Source organism: Prunus dulcis, chromosome 2, assembly GCF_902201215.1.
Source record: "Prunus dulcis chromosome 2, ALMONDv2, whole genome shotgun sequence".
NCBI classification, from domain to species: domain Eukaryota; kingdom Viridiplantae; phylum Streptophyta; class Magnoliopsida; order Rosales; family Rosaceae; genus Prunus; species Prunus dulcis.
In genome coordinates, this window is record NC_047651.1 from 2,058,191 (window position 1) to 2,076,675 (window position 18,485).

At 34.6% G+C, this 18,485-nt stretch overlaps 3 protein-coding genes and 1 pseudogene across 6 annotated transcripts; 3 read left to right on the plus strand and 1 right to left on the minus strand.

Annotated features, from left to right (window-relative positions):
• Window positions 1-638, plus strand: part of LOC117617371 — a 938-nt pseudogene extending 300 nt beyond the window's left edge.
• A 582-nt stretch (window positions 639-1,220) lies between these two features.
• LOC117620316 (EEF1A lysine methyltransferase 4) lies at window positions 1,221-4,226 on the plus strand. Of its 2 annotated transcripts, none has more exons than XM_034350477.1 (8): window positions 1,221-1,551; window positions 2,395-2,508; window positions 2,609-2,677; window positions 2,802-2,821; window positions 2,909-2,961; window positions 3,103-3,133; window positions 3,231-3,315; window positions 3,648-4,226. In XM_034350477.1, exons 1-8 carry the CDS (start codon window positions 1,368-1,370, stop codon window positions 3,851-3,853), a joined length of 762 nt encoding a protein of 253 aa, XP_034206368.1. In that variant the 5' UTR covers window positions 1,221-1,367; the 3' UTR covers window positions 3,854-4,226. The 2 variants fall into 2 exon arrangements, with proteins under 2 accessions (XP_034206368.1, XP_034206369.1); XM_034350478.1 differs by having other exon boundaries at window positions 3,234-3,315.
• Window positions 4,227-8,618: 4,392 nt separating this feature from the next.
• Window positions 8,619-14,284, plus strand: LOC117617862 (agamous-like MADS-box protein AGL15). 3 transcript variants are annotated; one of them, XM_034347463.1, is made up of 8 exons: window positions 8,619-9,067; window positions 10,752-10,827; window positions 11,577-11,641; window positions 11,724-11,823; window positions 11,959-12,000; window positions 12,469-12,510; window positions 12,625-12,797; window positions 13,677-14,284. In XM_034347463.1, the coding sequence occupies exons 1-8, from the start codon at window positions 8,886-8,888 to the stop codon at window positions 13,759-13,761; spliced, it is 765 nt and encodes a 254-aa protein (XP_034203354.1). In that variant the 5' UTR covers window positions 8,619-8,885; the 3' UTR covers window positions 13,762-14,284. The 3 variants fall into 3 exon arrangements, with proteins under 3 accessions (XP_034203354.1, XP_034203355.1, XP_034203356.1); XM_034347464.1 differs by having other exon boundaries at window positions 11,727-11,823; XM_034347465.1 differs by lacking the exon at window positions 13,677-14,284 and adding an exon at window positions 13,193-13,340.
• Window positions 14,211-15,345, minus strand: LOC117617861 (protein BPS1, chloroplastic-like). Its single transcript, XM_034347462.1, has one exon. It carries the CDS (start codon window positions 15,288-15,290, stop codon window positions 14,346-14,348), a length of 945 nt encoding a protein of 314 aa, XP_034203353.1. The 5' UTR covers window positions 15,291-15,345; the 3' UTR covers window positions 14,211-14,345.
• Between the last annotated feature and the right edge of the window lie 3,140 nt (window positions 15,346-18,485).

Genomic DNA, 18,485 nt, shown 5'->3' on the forward strand with positions numbered 1-18,485 from the left:
ACGTTCTTAGCGGGTGGGAGGGTTCAGGTCATGATTCAAAGCTACTAAATGATGCTTTATCAAGGAGGAATGGACTTAAAGTGCCCCAAGGTAAGTACTTATTTTAAATGATAAATATATATATTTTTTAACTTTTCATACTAATTTTATATGTATTGTATATATAATTAGGTAAATATTTCCTAGTTGATTGTGGATTTCTTAATCGGCGCCAATTTTTAGCTCCATTTCAAGATGTGCAAGATCATCTCCAAGATTTTGCAGGTCATGGTAATGACCCTCAAAATGAAAATGAATTGTTCAATCTTCGCCATGCGTCATTGAGGAATATGATCGAGAGGATATTTGGCATTTTTAAATCACGGTTCACAATTTTTAAGTCAGCACCTCCATTTCCATTTAAGAAACAAGCAAAGCTTGTGTTACCATGTGTAGCACTACATAACTTTCTTCTCAAAGAGTGTTGTTCTGATGAATTTCCAATTGAACCAATAGACGAATCTTCTTCATCTTCAGTATTACCAGTTAATGAAGAAGAGAATTTGGAACCTATTGTTCAAACCCAAGAGCAGCAAAGAGAAAATGCTAATGCATGGAGGGCTACCATAGCTTTAGATATGTGGAGAAATGCTACTTAGGAGGACATGAAGCTACATCAAATTGGCTATTAAAAGATTGGGAAAACTTTATTGAACTTTACTTTTCTTTATTAAAATTGTATTTCTTTGTTATCTTTTTCATTGACTCTTGTAACTTTGAATGTTTGCTTTTAATTTATTGTTCCATTCCATTTGATCACGTTTATGTTATTGCTGATGCAAGTGCCCACAACTTTAAGCAATTGACTTTCATTGGCTTTTTATTTATGGCTCCATTCCATTGTTTGAACCAAGTGTCTGCAGCCTAGTAACCTCATACCTATCATAAAACCCTTGGGAAGGATAAATTCCACCATAATTTGGAAAGCTTGGGTTGTAGAGGCTGTTCCTGAAGAATTCGTGCACCATTGAACTAGACATTGCTCATCATCCAACTAAGTTAGTTGGTTAGCACCGTATAAATAAAAAATTCATGTGGTCCTTTCAAATCTTATAAATTCTTATGATATAAATCTTTAAAATCCAAACATAAAAATTCCTGAATATAAAAAATCTTTTAAAAAAATATTATAAGTCATTACATTCTTAAATAGTCTTTCAAAATCTACTGGACTAATTTATCCCAAAATAGTCTTCTAAAATCCTCCCCTTACTTGCCTTCCCCTTCGTTTCTCTCCCTCTCTCTCTTTCGTAATTTCATATCGCCGACTGTACCCAACTGAACGCAAATCACTACAGTCGTCACCAGCAGCAGAAAGAGAAGAGACGATGTTCAAGGACGTGTCGAGCTGCAACACCTACAACTATGGCGACGCCCTCTATTGGGACGCCCGCTATGTCGAAGAAGGAGGCTCCTTCGACTGGTACCAGCGCTACTCTTCTCTCCGCCCTTTTGTCCGAAACTACATACCAACCTCCTCTCGGGTTCTCATGGTCGGCTGTGGCAATGCTGGTAATTTACCCTCTTTCTCCGTTGCTCTTTTCTTCATTGTTTGTTTGTAAAGCTATTCCCTTTTGAGAGTTTTAATCCGCAGGTTCTAGAGCTTCTTTCTTTCTCTGCATTAGTGCTCTGTTTGGTTTGAGAGAAATTCTTAGAAAAAATATGGAAAATAAATTTTTTGATTTGGGATGTTGGGCTTTTTGGATAATCATTCTTATATTTTTCATTGACAACCGGGCCCTTTTCGGTTTGTTCTGTTAGGGTATAATTGGTTCCCAAAACTTCAGTGGTTTTGAACGTTCATCATTTAATTTTAGCTACTTTTTGGTAATTTTGACCTGTGTTTGAAATATGGAGAAGTTGTGACAAAATCAAAGAAATTGGGTTTTAGGGTTATTGCTGGTTTAGTGGTTGGACCTTGTTCTACTCCAATTTCCCCCCTGTTATTTCTGGGCAGTTGTGCTTGAGCTTGAATTCCCCAAATTAAGGTTCTCTTTTACTCCTGCCCGCATTCTCTCTGATAGTTCCATCTGTTTTGGTATATGGATACATGAATCACCAGAGGGGATGCATTCTGTCTAGGCCCTGGAATGAAACTAAAAGTAACAATATATCATTTGCTCTCATACTAATTAGACAATTGATGTCGAAAGTAATAATATACCTGATGCAATTAGGGTGCTTTGGCGTCCCTAAACATGGCGTTGCCCTTGCCATCTATAGACGAAGAACTGTTGATATAAAAATGATTCATTTTCTATTCAGGAAGGTCATAACATCTATAATTTCATTGGATTTAGATATTTACTATCTACTTGTTGAGTGAAATTCTGATGGAAAAATCTTCTCTTGTAGTTATGTCTGAGGACATGGTTGCGGATGGATATGAAGACATAATGAACGTTGACATTTCATCAGTGGCCATTGACATGATGAAAAGAAAATATGAGCACATACCTCACCTGAAATGTATCCTTTTGAAAACTTACTTCATTAAACCAGTACAATTTTGTACTGCATTATCTTTAGTAAATATTGCAGACTCTAGGCATGTTTCCTATACAATTAGACATGCAAATGGATGTTAGGGATATGAGTGTCTTCCCAGATGAATCATTTGAAGGTGTCATTGATAAAGGTATGTATCATTTCTTTGTTTTAGTCATTTTAGAATACACAATACTGTAGACTAATTTTTTCTTTTTTGTCTTAATAAAACTGTGTTGCTGTCACCACTTTTTTGCACCTGTGGTCTGTCAAAGGAACTCTTGATTCACTGATGGTATGATGTCTGTTGTGATGTTCTTATGACTCCTCGTAGTCATTACTTAAACACACTCTAATCTCTTAATTGTTCTTATATTTCTAGTGTGGCAATGATGCTCCAATTAGTGCTGCTCAAATGCTAGGGGAAGTGAGTAGGTTGTAGACTTTAAGACTCAATTGACAGCTGCAATTTTTTATATTACTGGATCAGTACACAATTTTTTTCTATTTAAAATTTATTCATTGTTGTTTACTTTTATATTCCGTCACTAATCACAGTTGTTATTTTGCTTGTAGGCTTCTTAAACCTGGAGGGATCTATTTGTTGGTAACTGTGCACCCTTAGATGTGCCTTTATATTTTATGTTGTTCTTTCTTTTATTGAAATCTCAAAATACATAATCTGTTCTTAACCTGCCACATAGCAGATAACCTATGGTGATCCTACAGTAAGGATGCCTCATTTGATCCGGCCAGTGTACAATTGGAAAGTTAATTTGTACATTATACGTAAGTTTAGTTTTCATGTCATATTAGTTCGTCCATTTTCCTGTTCAAATATCTATCATTTGTCAATTCACTTTCCAGAAGTGATTTTGCTTCCACCTTGTTATTTGATTCACACATAAAATCTTTTGAAGTTGTTGATTTTAGTCCATTCTAAACTATGTTTCTACCCACCTTTGGGGGATCTTGTTTTGGATAATCAACAGAGACGATGATGCTATGATTTTGCTTGCTCCTGTTTCTTGTACGTTTTCTTTTAATTCATTAATTGTTGTTACAATTGATGATTGAGGCGCCTTATTTGTTTTGTTATCCTTTTGACTATCTTTTCACAGCCAGACCAGGATTCCAAAGGCCTGAAGGTTGTAGTTCATCAATAAAGTCATATTTGGAACCTATTCCTATCACCGAGAAGGGCTTACTTCCAGCTGAGTTTGTTTTGGAAGATCCAGATTGTCACTTTATATATGTGTGTAAAAAGGATGATATGGAGCTAAGTAGTGCAACAACTTATGGATTGACAGTTGATCTCTTACAGTAGCTACTTGGAGTGAAGCACCAATGAAGGTATAACGGTCATCCTTGGGTGTCTGACAGATAAAGGATTCTGTTCAATGTATCTGCCTGGATTTTTGGGATGAAAATCTAAAACAAAAAACCCAATAAAATAAAATCCTCCTGAGAAACCATAGACACATTATCCCCATCTTTGATTTCTTTTATTGTATCAGTAAGTAGCTACCAAAACAATTACAAAAATAGAAGTGTGATATTAAGTTCATGGAACATTCTTGCTCAGCTCCCTTGTACGAGTATGTGATGGTTGTTTTGGCGTCCTGGTGAGTGGTTGCTAGAATGCATTGTTGTGTCGATCCTCCAGTTTGTTCAAGTTTACAACCAGTTTTTATTGAAAATTCTTCCAATCGTGGACTTGCTTGTATATCAATCAGGATGCTCGGAATGAAGGGCATAGGAGATTGAAACATTAGCTTGTATGCTCCACTGAAGGTGGTTGCCCCTGCACGTATTTGTGTTTGTTGGTTTGATACATGTTTATGTGAATGGAGAAAACGTTGGCATTGGATAGGGGAGGGCTTATGATGCCAGCCGTCATCAAGCCCAAACATATTGTCTGAAATGGAGGTTACAAAGCAGAAACTTATTTTTTTGTTGTTGATAAAAAGCGACAGAAGTTTATTAGTTCAAATGGACAAAAAGGCCATGTTTAGTACGCCTCACTTGGCTGGATTTGGTTAAATAGTACTCGAAATTCTTGTTTTGTAAGAGACGGGAGTAACTTAAATGAGATTGTATAGTCCAATAGTGGAAAAAAAAAGGGCTTCACTCGCTCGTCTAATACAGTGAGCCTAAAAGGTGGTTCGTTAAATAGCACGCTCACTAAATAGAATACGTGAGTCCAACGCTCTCTTTAAAAAAATATTAGAATTTTATTTTATTTTTTTAAATTATTGTTTTAGATCTTTGAATGGGGTGTTTTTTTTTTTTTTGCAACATTTATTTTTTTAAGATAAAAATCCTTAATTAAATTTAAATATTACAATAATTATTTGATATTGCATTTGGAAAATCAACTATAGTAATTTACAAATGTTTGATATTTTTTTGATATTGAAACAAGTTTAATAATTCATGATGTGATGCTTTCTTTATCACAAGCAATTTTTACTTGTCAAATTATATTTTGGAGTTTGAAGTCAAAACTCAAATATACAAAAATTATACATATATATATTTGAGAGATCCCTCAAATAAGTTATTTGAGGGACACCCCTTGTAAGGCCCACTCCGGATTGTATTTCACTAATCCAAACCATCTATTTTGTAGGTACACATTCAAAGATCATCTCTACAAAAAATCACTTGAATCCGATATCATTTGACCATTCAATTGAGTTATTGAAATTTTAACACTTTCTTGAACCACCATGTTCATTCATTTTGTAGGACACAATTGGATGTCAAAACGGTTTCCAATTTGTCTAATTTTTTGTAAGGATGATCTATGAATGAAGACCTAAAAAATAGATTGTTTGGATCATTGGAAAAAAAATTGTAGGGTACCCTAAAAGGCGTCCCTCAAATAAAATTATTTGAGGGATCCCTCAATAGAAGGGGACTGTATATATATATATAATTTTTAATTATTGTTTTATTTAGTCCCTAAAAAACCTAGAATTATATAGAGTGAGCTTAGCTCCTTTAACAATGTTTCAACCAACTAAGATTATTCTTGGGAAGCCAAAAAACAAATATCATAATTTTATTCTTCATAAAAATAAAAATAATAAAACAGAATTTTATTTGTTTTCTTTTTATTATTGTTTTAAATCCTTTTTTTTATTTTTTGGTTGCCAAATATTGTTATAAATCTTTGAATTGGGTTTCTTTGTAGCATTTATTTATCTTTTAGGCCAATCCAAGCTAATCTGAGACAGTCCCAATATTTAGTCCAGTCCATGACACTCTGCCTACCAAATGACCCCAAAGAGTACAAAGGGAAAGACTGTAAAGGGAGCCATCCCAATATCAGGACGACGACATGGGCAAAACAGTCCCAGTGAAACTGATATGGAGAGAATCACTCCCAAAATAAACTTTTCTAGAACCCTTATTTACCGCTATAGTTGTCTTGAATCTAGTCTAATTACATCAAAGATAAAACCAGCCGCTAACCGACAGCTCACATAATTTTTGGAATTATGAAAGAAAAATAATACCGACAGCTCATAGAGTTTTTGAACTTTATTGAACCAATTAAACCAAAATTAAAAAAACGAAACAGCATCAGTAAAGCAAAAGGGTAACCAAGCACCACTAATCTTCCTTAGGGACATGACATAGAGAGTGTCATCTAGTTACTCTAAGGCCTCAACACATCAATGAGCAATAGATCTACCATGAGTAGTGTAGATTGACATAGATCCACCAAAAGCCATATAACACCGAGAATCCGACGGGATCCTTTGAAGCTCTCTCTTTCTCTCTCTTAGCGTTTTTTTTTTTTTTTTCTATTTTCAACTAACAACTTAAATGGGAAATATGATTGCTATTTATATCTTGATGATTAAATGAGAAAATGCTTCTTTATAAAAAGAAGAAAGAAATGGGTCTATGAAGTAGGTGGCTAGCAAAGCGGGAAGAGAAGAAAGAAATGGAAAGTAACCCAACTTGATACCTAGAATCTTTTCTTCTAAAATTTATGTCTTGGATCATTTTAACCCAATCTCTTTGTAAACCAAGTTTTTCTAAACAATATGAATAAGATTGGCTGAAATTTTGGAGGCCATGAACTTCTATTTCTTTTAAATTTTGTAATCATTTGCATTTTAATATGCTATTGTTTTACAAATTTGTCCTCTTAACATGAGATAGTTGTGTTGAAAGTTTTTTCTTTAATGAGGGTAATTTTGGGTTATTGGAAAATTTAACCATAATGGCCTAGATCTATTATAAATTTTCTTAATCACTATAAACTCCCACTAATAAACCACATTATTTTTAATTTTTAGATTTATTACAAATTGTTTAAAGCAATGAGTGTATGATTAATGTTAATTATATGATGATTGACGGCAAATGTTATCATAATAATACTAGTTAATAAACTATAGATAAATACAAAAAGTAAATGTGAATTTATTGGGGGAAGGTCTCAGACTTGATATATTATTAGGCAATGTCATCATCACAACTCTTCTCTTAATATTTTGAATAGAACTGATAGTTTAGATTACGAGAAAAACTTGGTTGCATTGGGGATATGACTATTTTGTTATTCCTAACCAATAATGCTATGTCACATGGAAAAGTTATCATGTGTGTCATAACGTTATTAGCTAGAGATAACACTGTTGTTGTCCTTGTTTCATGCAAGTATTTTTCCTAAACTACAAGGAGAGGGGGCTTTCTCACACACACACTACAAGTCAATGCCATTTTTCATTTGGCCCGTTAGCCAACTCTTTTCTTAATATTAAGATTTGATCTTGTTTATTTTTGTGATTTGATATTATCGTCCGCTTTAGACCTAGTCATCAAATATTTGTTCTTAGACCTTCAAGCCTAAGTTGCTAAATTTGGTAATTCCTATGCGTGAGTGTCCATAATCAGATATTAGAGGATTTTTACTCAGTAATCGCCGTATATTAGAGGATTTTTTTACGCGGTAATCGCCATCTTAAGTGATGAATCTCAAGCCAAGAATTAAATTAAGACCTATCAAAGTTGGATACTTAAATAGTTTTTAAGAAATTGTTGTTGGTACTCTAAAATAGTCATCATGCACTCCTAATTTTTAAAAATAAAAGTGGAAGACATTCTTGATAACTTTTCTTTAAATGGTAAAAATAATTTCCATTATGGATATGTGCAAGTTTCCTTTGAGGTTGAGGAACCAATCCAAATTCAATATCTTTCTTTCTTAAAAATGTGGGTCACTACGAATCATGGCTTAGAAGAGCCATTTCACCTGTATTCCAAGACATAAATGGTGCACTTTCCTCAAGCAAATTTACATTCATACCCTATCTACCTACATACAAATATGGAATAGTTTTTGACAACCCTTCTCTAGGCCTAACCTATATATAGCAATAAAATCACTTTAATTATGGGAAGAAAAAAAAATCTTTTGCAGCCCAAATGAGTCATGAGACCCTTCCCAATTTGCTCATGACAGCAAAGAAGAGTCAACAGTCCTGACATTCCTTCCAAAAACAGCAAAAGTGCTTTTACAAATTAGGCAATGCCCTTGTCTAAAATTGGCAGCGGCTTTACTAAATGTATCACTTAAATGTAACCAGAAACTTCTTAATGTGGCAAATTGAAAGAAGAGAGAATTAGATGCCCAAGGGCAAGTGGGTTTCACAACAGACCCATTGCAAAAATTGCCAATGGGACTCTAAATGTGGAAACAGAAAAGAACACAAAATAAGCCTACTGCCTGCCTCTCTCTCTCTCTCTCTCTCTAATTTTGGCCACTTGATTTACTATACCTAGCAGCAATATTAAACTACCATGTTTATAGCACATAGATAATCATAAAATAAAAAAAATAAAAAAAAGGAAAATAGAAAAATAAAATAAAAATAATTTTGAAATGTAAAAATGGGACCCACAAAAGCCAGACTAAAAGAAACTCAAATACAATTTTAAAAAGGAAGGAAAAGTGGGTCCCACAAAGAGACCCATTAACACCCAAAACACTCCAAATGTGGCAAAACAGAGTCATGCAACCACTCTAAATAGTAAACAGAGCCATGCAAACTTGCCGTTTCCGAGCTTTCGCCATTTGGGGCAAAAACGCTTTCTTTTCTCTCACACACGCCCCTTTATCTTCTCCCCAATCTAATTTTGGCAACCCGTCTCTTTCCCAAGGACCCTCAGAACGGCTAGAGAGGGAAAGAGCACTCTTTTAGAGAGAGAGAGAGGGAGACCGACACAGAGAAAACCCAGAAAGACTTTGAATTGGAATTTAAGTTTTTCGGCTGTGGTTGGTTGGTTCCTTTGTGGGTTTTGAGCATTTGGGTAGTTTGGGTTTGGGGTTCTGAGAGATGGGTAGGGGGAAGATTGAGATCAAGAGGATTGAGAATGCTAATAGCAGACAAGTCACATTCTCAAAGAGACGTGCTGGGTTGCTCAAAAAGGCTCAAGAATTGGCTATTCTTTGTGATGCTGAGGTTGCTGTTATTATCTTCTCTAATACTGGAAAGCTTTTTGAGTTTTCCAGTGCTGGGTATGTATCTGAATTTTTATACTTCTTTCTTTTGGGCACAAATTACCAATTTTTTTTTTCTTCTGAAATTTTGAGGTTCATGCATGTGTTTCTTCTGATTTTCTGTGATGGTTTATTGATAAAGCTTTTGTCCTTAGTTGGTTCACCTAATTTCCTCATGACTGCATACTTTTTAGGAATTTATCTGGGGTTTTGGGTTTTCCCTTTTTTATTTGGCTTCAAAACATTTCAATGTCTATTACATTTTTTTCTTCATTTTTTATTGTTTTTATTTTATTTTACAAACTAGTGGATGCTCATGTTTCCGTTTCCGTTTCCTCTTATTCTTTTTTAGGTATGTACTTCATTTTCCTTTTTTTCTTTTTTATATAAAATGTTCTCCACGTTGTGTGCCAATTTGTTTATTGTTATAATTATTAAGTTGGGGGCGATTTCACCTATGATGTGGTCTTCTCATGAGTAACTTTTGAAGTAATTATGCAAATAATTGAGTTTCTTGATAACATTTTCATGTTTGGAAGTATTATTTTAAGTGGTTTTTGTTCCAACTTTTATGATGTTGGATCGATTTCTTTTTGGACTCTTTAAGTATTGCTGATGCTTAATTGACTCTGAAATGAACCTTGGTAAGCTACTAGTGCTGCTGGTGCTTAATTCAGAACCAGTTGATCAGTCAGAACTATCAGAAGGCCAATTTCAGCTTCCATTACTGATAACTCTGGTCGCTCTAGTACTCACACCCTTAGCAGAATCATAAACACTCCACTGCATTTAAAAGGAAATGCCATTTCTTGGAACTCCCCTGTTTGGTTGTTGCTCCTTTGTGCATCTTGTTAAGCTGGACAGTGGTTGATTGTAGGGATTGGAATATTCAGATGCTCTTTTCTCTTGTCCAAGGCAAGGTCAGCTAGATTGTTCCATAATGGGATATTAGAATGACTTCTGAAGTCTTGGCGTGGTGGAAATACCTGAAAGCCAGTGGGCATGGGGTTTTATCAAAAGGCTTGAATTTAGTTTGTCTTGTGTCCTTCTTTATACCAATTGATGACTGCGTTTTAAGCAGAAGTCAAATGCCAATTAGTGTCATTCCTCTCTAGAATCCATAGTTCAAATTTTTCCTCCCGAAAATGTAGGAATTGACCAAAAAAGAATACATGATCCTTGGTTTCAATTTGTCTGTTTTCTCTAATGGCCTGCTAACTTTGCAGAAGCAAGTCTCCTCTCTTTCTCTCTCTGTTTGACAGTCCTTAATTGTATAGAAGGTGATCACTTGAATGAAAGTTAATTGTCCTCATGTGTAATTACATTTTGGAAATTTTCAATCTCTACTCTTGTAAGCCTTTGCTCTTCCACTGGAGATGAGCTACACTTTTTCTCCAAACATGAATTAAAGACTCAACTAACTTTTGTTAACTGATTGGATTACAATATGGATATTGTTTCTGGTTTCTATGGACCCATTTTTTTCTTTCTACAATATTTTAGTTTTTTTGGCAAAAGCATTTTGGATATTGCGTCTAGCTTGAGAAGAAGCATTAACTCAGTGGTTTATTACCAGTTCCTTGGACAAAAAAACAACTTAGAAGTATTGCTGTAAATGAAGTGATAAAGCAAGTTGAAATTAAATTTTCCCTGTTCGTCTGAGTGGAACACTGCTGATGTTGATCTGTTCGTACTTTTGTAGTATGAAGCGAACTCTTTCAAGGTATAACAAGTGCTTAGATTCTTCAGAGGATGCAGCAGAAGAATGCAAGGCAGAGGTATTCTGCTCAACAAGTTGATATACTTGACACTTGTTGATTTTTTATGTTGTAACACAAATTTTAAGATGGTCAAGTTTGTTAATTTGTTGGTTCTTCCTGTGGTAATTTGTTCTTCCTCCTGTTGCATGTCAGTCTTACCTGTATGGAACTTGGACAAAGCGAAATATATGTTAGTGAATATGTTTCATATGTGCAAAATTGTTCTTTTCCCTAGGTAAATTATGTTAACCTCACTTGGAGCAAGGACCTCCCATAATATTTCCAGAAGTTATTCTGACCTTCGTGGATTGTATTGGAGATATAACGCTATGAAAGGTTTTAAGAATTGTCTGGTTGCTGGCAATGACATTTAGCTTTGTATAGGTATTAGAAATAGTGATGCTGATCATATGAGTTTTAAATATAGTGACATATATAAAGAGTGAAGCGACATAGTTACTGTAATTTCATAAAACGACCGAAGGATGTAAATAGTGTATGAGTAATACCCTGTTTTTGCAGTAGTTGTGAAAACAATGAAGTATATTAGAAAAAGATTATTGACACACAATGTTCATTTTATGAAGTTTTGGTCAGCGTGAGATGATTTTAGTTGAGACTCAAGTCTGAGCAGTACCTAGGACAGTTTTAATTGCTTCTTGAGAACCTTTTCCGTTTGTCATACTTTGTTTTTATTTTCTTACCACGATCATAGTTTTGAGGACTCAGCATTCTATTGATAATTCTAACTCTATCTTTCTTTTCAGAAGCAAGACTCCAAGGAGCTGGATGTTCTAAAGGATGAATTTGCAAAGCTACAAAAGAAACAAGTGTACATATTTACTCAATTCATATATTTTTGGAATACTGTGAGATCCTTACACGTAATAATTATATTTTTTCTGAATGTGTAGAAGGCTATTGGGTAAGGACTTGACTGGTTTGAGCTTGAAAGAATTGCAGCAACTAGAACAGCAATTAAATGAAGGATTATTGTCAGTGAAGGAGAGGAAGGTTCTATTATATTTTCCTTTTTCATTTTTTTTTTCCTTTCAGTTATTCAGTAGAGATGTCAGATTACGTTGCAGATTGTAACATGTACTAATTCCTGCAATCTGAAAGGCCTGAATATATATTCTACTATTTCAGGAGCAATTACTAGTGGAGCAACTAGAGCAATCAAGAGTACAGGTACATGGAAGCACAACCCAATTTTTTAGTCTTTCTTAAAGTTAAGACTGTAGTAGCAGCACTGCGTAGTTTATGCTGAAGTATCACTTTCTAAAGAACTAAAGAAGAAAATTCATTTCTGCAAACATATGAAAGCTGCAATTTTTCTTGAAGTTTACTAAAGATACTATTTTGTTTCGATTAAGTTACTTTTACTTTGAAGTATGGATAATCACAATGATTTAGAGCAAAAGGAAAGAAAAAAGAAAAAGAGAAAGGGATATGACAATGAAAAGTGACAGGAAAAGGAAGAAAGTGACTAATCTATAATGTAAAGTTTTTCCTTGTATACTTATGTTCTGGTTTTAAAAGCTTGGCCTTTAAGGTATAAGGTGCACAATGACCTTGCATCTACACTGGTATGTATAGAAAAGACTAAGTTGCACACTTTTACCCGGTATTTAATTTTCAGCTATTTGTTTCCTCCAGGAACAGCGTGCTATACTTGAGAATGAAACGTTGCGCAGACAGGTAAACAACATTCTTCCTGCTAATGAAAATTTGATCAGTTTCTGACATTTACTTCCCTGTGAGTGATTTGTATATTATGTAATGTATCTGTTATGGCCTATTCTTATATTGTAGGTTGAGGAGCTTCGGTGTTTATTTCCACAAACTGACCGTGCAGTCCCATCTTATCTGGAATATTATCCTGTGGAAAAAGAGAAATCCCTTGTAAACCATGGTGTCACAAGCCCAGACTTGGTCAGCAATTTTGCATTTGAGAATGGAGATTCTGACATCACCTTGCATTTAGGGTACTATTCTTTCCTTATTAACAAAATAACCTTCAAATAAACTGAAAAACTGTTGTTTCTTATTGTTTCTTGTGCATCCTAGGCTACTTAATGGATTTAGATAATATTTCCTAGTTGCCTAGCCCATTGCTCAGCAGTGGCGGAGCATGGAAAATTTTAGGGAGAGGTAGAGGGAAGCAAAGTAAAGTGTTAAAAGTTTATTACTGGTGAAATAAATATATAGTACTTATCCATACTGCAAGTAAAATTGATTACTACTAGAAAACTAATGTAAACAACTCAAATGTTAATTTCAATATGGTCAAACTATATAGTATCTTTTAGATGTGCTTGATGTTCTTTCAAAGAGTAGAACTCATCTATGATAAACAGTCATATTGTTTGGCTGATTACAGGGTGGACTAATCTGGCTCCCACAGGAGGGATTCTGTTCCTTCTTTTGCAACTACAGCCATTTCACAGGACCTTACAGGGCTCCCTAGCTATAGGTTAACTTGATTTTGTAGCCTTTTATTTTGCTATGATCTTATTTAGCTTCTCTTAGAGGGGTTTTGTCTTTTTTGTTCCTCTTTCTTCATGTATCCTTTATCTATTTCAACAAATTTCTTCGTATCGTAGAGGTTTTATATAAATAAAAAATATAAATAAATAAATATGCCCAACTGTACAATTGAGACTAAAAGGCCTCAAATAAATTTTGGGGATGGATTGTGGTTAGGATGGGCCAGCCAAAATATACCCCAGCCCTGTTAAGAAAACTTTAATTTTATTTGCCCCTATGATTTCTTGTTTTACATTTGATGTAAAACAAGTTTCTCAAGTGAGAATTAACATTGTTATCTTATTCTGTTGGTTGTACATCTACTGTCCTTTTGCCAGGCTGCCAAGTGATGTTTATGGCAAGAGGAAGGCTCCAGAAAGAGAAGCTCACTCCAATGACTCAGGGAGCCAATTAGCCCTGTAATTGTTTATGAGGTTCTCTTTGCCATAGAATCAACAGATGCTAGAGATGAATTTCATACAGTTGAGAGTGTAGCTTATTAGCTTTCGTCGAAAGGTCAGTAATTTGTAAAAGAGAAGGTAGAATCCGTAGGTGACCCGAAATCATCAATGTGGAGACATAGAAGTTCCTTTCTTGGGAGGTTTGGCTTATGGAGAGGAAGCTGCTCTAGTTAGTTATACTTTGTTTCCTTTGTAATTTGCTTTGAGGCCAGAAAATTTAAAAAATATATATGAAAATGTAATCTGTTTTGGATATTTACAAATTGTAGCTCTCCTTGGTCGGATTTTAGAGTACCTAGAGTACTTTTGGAAGTTCGTTAAATCTCAGCCATTGTTTTGAAAGTGAAAGGTTCAAATTATGCAGCAAGGTTGAGTCTTTTAATTTATTTTTGCTGTATACAGAACAAACTCTGGTTTTTCAAAGTGTTTTTATGTGGAAAAAGAATACATGATTACAATCATAAAATAAATAATAATAAAAAAAAGAAGGTAAAATCAATAAACATACAACAATATTCTGTACAGACTAAATTATACAATTGTTCTCTACTGCTTTTGCTGTCCAAGGCCATTGAGCAATTGATTTCTCCCAGCCAAAACCTTATTGAAGAGACAATCCACCTCTTTCCCAAAACCCTCCACCAACTTCTCAAACACCTCTAATCTTCTCTTTAATTCCTCAGCTGCTTCATCACTGCTTTTTCCAGTTCCAATAGCAGCAGCAAGGCTAGCCACTGCATCATCAAGCTCTTTCACCTCTTTCAAAACACCATTTCTCTCCACAATTACTTCACTTGCTCTCAAATCCAATCCAGGAAGCCATGAATCAACAAACCTTCCACCTGAACTTCTCATCTCCAAGTATGGCTTGGCTTCCCCAACTAAGCCAGACATCAAAATCCCACATACCCAAAATACCATACCCTGCATAACCACCAAAGCTTGATCAATAACAGCTTGCTTGCTAATATTGGGACACCTTGGTTTCCCAATCTCTTCATTTCCTTGGAATCTGAGTTCCTTGTTCAAACCCTTTGGTTGGATTGGCTTCAGATGCTTTAAAGCCAAAGAAAGTGATGAATTCTCCACAAGGCTCAAAGCATGAGCTAGTGAAAGCCTAGCCTTCCCAAGATGAGACAAAGAGGAACTAATGGAATTGCAAAGCTCCAACAAATTCAAACTGTATTTGAGATACTCATCCACAGAAGCAGCTTCCCATTTGCTCACAGGATAGTCTATGGCCACAACTAGCTTGGCAAAAGCATGGTTGATGATGGGTAGGAGCTCAAAACACTGTTGAATCCATGAAAAAGATGGGATTTCAAAGCCAGATTTTGAACTTAAAGACAATTTGTTCAAGCAATTTGAAACATGGGATTTGAAAGCCTCCAGAGATGCTGTTAAGGCTTGTGATTGGTGGTTGTGTTTGTGGTGATGGAAATTCTCCAGTTTAGAGTAAAATTTATCAAACTTTTGCACCAAAAGAATCATTGCAAATGCAATACAATGAGGAGCTTTGGAATTGGAAGTTTGTTTTGTGTTCTGTTTTGGAGACTTTTGCTTTATATACAAGTTTGGTTTGGTTTGAAAAAGTCCACATGGCGTGTTAGCGTTAGCTTAATAGATAGACACAGAGAGTAGCAAAACCAGGTGCGTGTGCAAGACAAAGCAAAGCACCCTCCACCATGCCCAATTGAAAATTAAAAAACGGGGGGAATGTCGGGTCAAATGTGCTTATCTAATTGTGTACTTTCCTTGGTGCTTGATATACACGTTTGTGGGCAATTGGGTCCACTTGGGCCTTGTTGCCTACAACTGTAAGCTGCGTAAACAAGGATGAACAAATGCGGTTCAGATTCCCTGCTTTTATTTTATGCATTGTTGCATTATCTATGACTAAAATTAAATCCTTTTTTTCTTAATTTTTTGACAAATGATGGGATATTTACAAAATACTCTTATAACGGTTGTTATCCAACTAATTAAATATCAAAATCATCATAAATACATATCTTTTTCACCATTTATGTGAATCGAACATGATATCTCCTCCAACTAACTAGAAACAAATACAACTAGGCAAGTTTGTGTATAGCCGATCCGATCCGATACAAAAAATAAATAAATAAATAAATAAATCTGATGCGATCCGATAATCCAACGGAATGTTAATAACTAAATTCATATCCGGATCCGACCCATTGATAGCTCTATTGGTGTGTGATTCTATGTTTTTCTCTTAACTTTTATTTAAGAGTTAATTACCTAAAATCTCCCAAACTTTGAGAGTCATTTTAAATTGATATCCAATAAAATCATATACAAACTCATGATAAACCTAAAAGGAAAGTCTACACCAATTTGAAATGACCCTTAAATTTAAGGGTTTTATATAATAAACCCTTTATTTAAGTATTATCTTTTCCATATAAACTCTAAAGTAAACTCAAATGACATAAATATCTGGAAATGACATCATTTTTGGACACAGATTCAGTATTAGCACAGACAACATCAACAAGAATCCTATGCTTATTTTCCACTTTCTCTTTTAAGATAGAAAGAGAATTTTTAGTCTGGCAATATGATAAGGTTTTGGATACCGTAAATGCCTTAGAAAAGTGCTTTGGGCATCCCTGTCTCAAATCATGATCAGCAAACTCACACCGTCATTGTATTTTCTATTTTCAAAACTACGTACGTACGTGGCCTTGTTTGTAAAAACAAAAACATTGGCCATGAAACGGTACCACTTTTTTTTTTTTGGGGTCAAAATAATGTGTTTACTTTGTACAGGTCGTTTCTGTTGTTTGTCATCCATCTTTTGTTGCACATTAGCTGGTGAGTAAAACATCCTCGGCTTGGGGGCATCCTTTTTTTTTTTTTCTTTTTCCCTTTTTTCCCCCACCCATTTCCGGTTTGTCTGGATGTACGATTTTGTTACTACCCTAGGAAAAGTTTCAGGCGTAGATGATAAGAACAATGAGAACAGTATGAAGAAAATACACACGTGTATTATTTGACAAAATTTTGGAAAATAATACTGCGAAAAATTCTGCCGTCATATATTTTAATATTATTTTTTTGCAATTTATATTTTATAGTTTTTATTTTAATAATATGTTAAAATACGTGTATAATATGTGAATATTATATGTATTATTAAAATATATATGCAAATACATACATACATATATAATACACGTATCTTATGCAACTAAGCAGGAGTGGAGCCATATACAGGCTCGCAGTGGCCGTAGCTCCCCAAAACTCCATGAAAAAGTCAATAACTCTTAAACACTTGTTGCTATATCAGTTGAAATATAAAGCTAAAAAACCTTGAAACTACAGTATTAGCCCCTCTAAAGACAAGCTACGAGCTCCGCCACTGCAATTAAGATATACATTACATGAGTCAACGAAGTCCAGTCAAGTAAAAAACGATATTAATTTACAGACTAATAATTTTAAGTTTGAACCCACATAGCATCTTGATAGTTTGTGTAAAAATACACTACATGATATGTGGATGTAGTGTTGGTCAGATTGGTAGCAAATGTGGTCAACTATAGAAACATGATAGTGAACTACGTACACCTATAAAAACATGTGCGGGCTACAAACTCTCGAGGAGTTTCCAGAATCCAGCCAGGCCCTATGTAATTCAAATTGTCAACAACGCGGTTTTGTATTGTTTCTGGTCGCTGCAGTCACCAGAGGAAGAGGAGCGTGCAGACGTGCACTCTTGCGACATCCATACCATAACAAACGTAGCTTGCACTAGTGGTCTCCTCGAATTTGCAATTTCTGACTTGTCAAAATGCATTTTATCTCCTATTTATATATTTTTCGGAACATTTTTATTTTATTTTATTTTATTTTATACAAAGATTATTTATTTTATTACTCATCTAAATGAACTGCCTGCCACTATTTGTAGGGGCCAATCCCAAATTGTATTTTCTACTAGCACCAATCCCATGCCTTTTTACATTAATTGGGTCCAAGTTGAGTTCTAAATTTAAATGGCTTGAAAAAAAACATCCAAACAACGAACAAATATTATAACTAAACCTAATTCCTGTCATACCCCAAAAGATCTAGATTACATTTCTAACCATATCCAAACAGTGTGTATTATCAGACCAAACAAGTCAACGAGTCGAGGGAAAAATGACATTGACTTACATATCAGTGATTTCAGGTTCAAATCCTCATGAAATCTTAAAAGTATGTGAGAGAAACCCATTCCTCTTGTAGTTCAAACTATCACTTATATTAAATAATAATAAAACGAATTATATATTATAACAGGAAAATGCTACTTGCAAAAATAGCGTGTCATAGTCCTAAAACTACATAAGAAGTATATGTTTCGTTAATTTTTTATATAAATTATTTGGGGAAGTGGAAGGATGCCCACTTATTTTTTTAAACTTCATTATCCCACTTCATATAAAGCTAATGCTTTCAAATGAGTATAATGAACCAAATCAAAAGCCAATTTCCTTAATAACATGAGTAACAAAAGTGAAAATTAAAATTAAAAACTGAAATCCATTTGAAATTATTTTTACTTTCAAGTTTTTATTTTTACTTTTGTTACTCCTCTTTCCCATCCCCCCCTCTTATCCTCTCTCTCAACCTCACACTCACTCTCATTCTCACTCTCATTTTCCTCTATAT

What these genes read in the sequence shown, in the direction of transcription:
- LOC117620316 (XM_034350477.1), top strand. Translation starts at nt 1,368, where the DNA reads ATGTTCAAGGACGTGTCGAGCTGCAACACCTACAACTATGGCGACGCC. An exon ending in GGTCGGCTGTGGCAATGCTG is followed by an intron (nt 1,552 to 2,394) that starts GTAATTTACCCT and finishes CTTCTCTTGTAG; the next exon opens with TTATGTCTGAGGACATGGTT. An exon ending in GCACATACCTCACCTGAAAT is followed by an intron (nt 2,509 to 2,608) that starts GTATCCTTTTGA and finishes CTATACAATTAG; the next exon opens with ACATGCAAATGGATGTTAGG.
- LOC117617862 (XM_034347463.1), top strand. Translation starts at nt 8,886, where the DNA reads ATGGGTAGGGGGAAGATTGAGATCAAGAGGATTGAGAATGCTAATAGC. An exon ending in TTTGAGTTTTCCAGTGCTGG is followed by an intron (nt 9,068 to 10,751) that starts GTATGTATCTGA and finishes GTACTTTTGTAG; the next exon opens with TATGAAGCGAACTCTTTCAA. An exon ending in TAGAGCAATCAAGAGTACAG is followed by an intron (nt 12,001 to 12,468) that starts GTACATGGAAGC and finishes TGTTTCCTCCAG; the next exon opens with GAACAGCGTGCTATACTTGA.
- LOC117617861 (XM_034347462.1), bottom strand. Translation starts at nt 15,290, where the DNA reads ATGATTCTTTTGGTGCAAAAGTTTGATAAATTTTACTCTAAACTGGAG.